General features: G+C 34.6%; 1 protein-coding gene across 2 annotated transcripts in view; it reads left to right on the top strand.

The window, feature by feature from the left end:
* The first annotated feature begins 1010 nt into the window (after positions 1-1010).
* LOC149794074 (coadhesin-like) overlaps positions 1011-2424 on the top strand; it is a 90239-nt gene continuing 88825 nt past the window's right edge. For both annotated transcript variants that reach the window (XM_089966510.1, XM_089966511.1), the window contains exon 1: positions 1011-1104. In XM_089966510.1, the coding sequence (XP_089822636.1) occupies positions 1077-1104 (28 nt within the window). In that variant the 5' untranslated portion in view covers positions 1011-1076. The remainder of the gene's footprint in view (positions 1105-2424) is intronic.

Raw genomic sequence — 2424 nt, forward strand, 5'->3', positions numbered from 1 at the left:
TAATTCAAAAATAGAAACAGTGATTCTATTATTAGGTATTTATGGAAAGATTCAGGTCAAACTGAATTTTCTGAAAAATATCAAATTCCTCGTAAACGAAATTACCTTACATTGACATGTAAAGAAAATAAAAAGATTCCAAAACCCACAAACAATCAAATCAAATCAAATCAAATCAATCACAAATTAAATCAAACATAAATTAAATCAAATCAACACAACAATCCTTACACTCACAAGATAATATAGTTCGCTGCTTGACCTCAGATCACATTAGCAATTTCTAATAACAACCATCACCTACTGGGAAATAACCTTCTAGAATGATCTTATTGAGCCTTGTTTACTTACAACACAATAACCTATTAAATTCACATGGGAATCTCCAAAACCATTGACCCTGATCAATATATTTACCACTGCTTGTTTACCTAAATTATAATTCAGTTAATGAGCTCATACACATAGAGAATAATGAATCTATTATTAGTTGTTTACGTAAATGGAATAAAAAAAAATTATAAAGTCAATCAGGTCAAGCAGAAATGAAATCAATTTTGGACAAGGTCAAGGTCAAGTCCAGTAAACAATGTTACATTGCAATAACATGTAATAAAAAAAAAATAATTAAAAATACCAGACAAACAATTAAATTAAATATACATAACACAATAAACACATGTTACATGATAACGATAAGCACATACTGAGTGATATGAACGCCAAAACATTAAGGAAAAATAGGTGTTGTAATCTAACTGAAGGATTTTTCTTTCAAAATGGATAAAAATTTAAGAAAAAGTCTAAGTGATTCCATTATGTCGCCATTATTGAATTGTCAGTATGAAGACTTTGATTAGTCAATGTTTATAAGTGGCCCAAAAGAACTGGGTTGCCTTATCGTGGACTAGTTTAATACCATATCGCAGTGCTCAAAGAATGCCTTCGACTCCGTTCGAACATGCTTGCCTTGGATCCGTGATAAGACATACTTCATTTCAAACTGACAGTTTACGAGACAGTGAACACATTGTACAGTTCGTTTCTAGTCAGTAAACTCCAAAAGGTCAGAAGATATGGTGCCGAGACTAAAATGGAGAAAAGGTAGGTGATCTGTTCTTATGGTCAGGAGAATTAACCGACTTACATAACGGCAACACACAGAAGGACCAAAGCTAGTACAATTCGAAATTTAACAATTTAAACGAAACCCTATTGCAACTGTTTTGCTTATTGGAGCGTGAAATATCTTGTAATATGTTATCTCTAGACGCTTGGTAATAGTGTGTGCTTCTTCCCTCTCGGGACAATTTGATAACATAATTCAGCCTCTGTAAGCACCTTATCAATTAACTTAATAGCCTCAAGCTTACAACCTTCATGGAAGCCCATCGCCAGATTCAAACATTATTCTTGCTCGGACTGCAAAGAAATTCACGCCCAATCGTTGATGATGTAAGTCTGTCTGTACGTCTGTCTGTTGTCAACAAAGATACACGGATCTGTATTTACTGTCATTTATCGACAGTATTGGTCGCATATTTGCCTAGGTTAATAATTACATGAACTATGTGGAGAGCTTCGCCTTTCATTTCAAATTAAGTTATTATGATCCATCTCATTTTCTCACGCAGTATTACCTGTTGAATCACGTGAAAAGTACTGCGCTCATCAGTTAAAACAAGATGATTGTGACATATTTTTCAGTATTATGGATTTACCTTTGCTTTTTTGTTCTTGTTCTTGTTGGGTTTAACACCATTTTCAGCACATGATAGATTATAGATGGTGGTTAGTATATTTGGCGGATGAAGAACCCACCCGATCCACGGGAAGCTACTGGCAAGCTTTCTCATTGCCCATGTTGGTCGAGCCCAGACTCAAACTAACACGAAAAAAGCTGAGATGTGTGAATGATTTGTACGAACAAAGCAGCTTAAACCACTCGGCCAGCCGGGACCCCACCATTTATTTTACCTTGTCTTTCTCTATGTTAGGGTTTTCATTCATGTAATTTTCTTTCAGACATTACTGGTCGTAAAGTGGTATAAGTTGGCATTTAGGTATGTCATGTTTGGTGCAAGACATTATGCAAATTAGGTTACTGTGAACTATATAACAGGGCCCCGTGATTTATGTTCAACAACAGCTGCTAGTGGAAACTAAGTCACTGTCATCTAAATTTCATGATTTGAAATATCAGCTTTGCCTGTGTTTTTTTTATGTTGTTGTTACATACGTTGTGTGGATCTTAGCTGATTTGATCCGTACAATTCTTCTTCATGTGACATGAAACTTATAATGAAAATGAACCAAACAAACAATAGCAATCGTTGTAAATTTGGCAACATGAATTGGTAGGAAAGAACATATATTCAACACGTGAAGGTAATTTTCAAATCAAATTATTTCTAAGCGCTCCAG

This window comes from Sinohyriopsis cumingii, chromosome 8 (genome assembly GCF_028554795.1).
Source record: "Sinohyriopsis cumingii isolate HCF-2022 chromosome 8, ASM2855479v2, whole genome shotgun sequence".
Lineage (NCBI taxonomy): Eukaryota > Metazoa > Mollusca > Bivalvia > Unionida > Unionidae > Sinohyriopsis > Sinohyriopsis cumingii.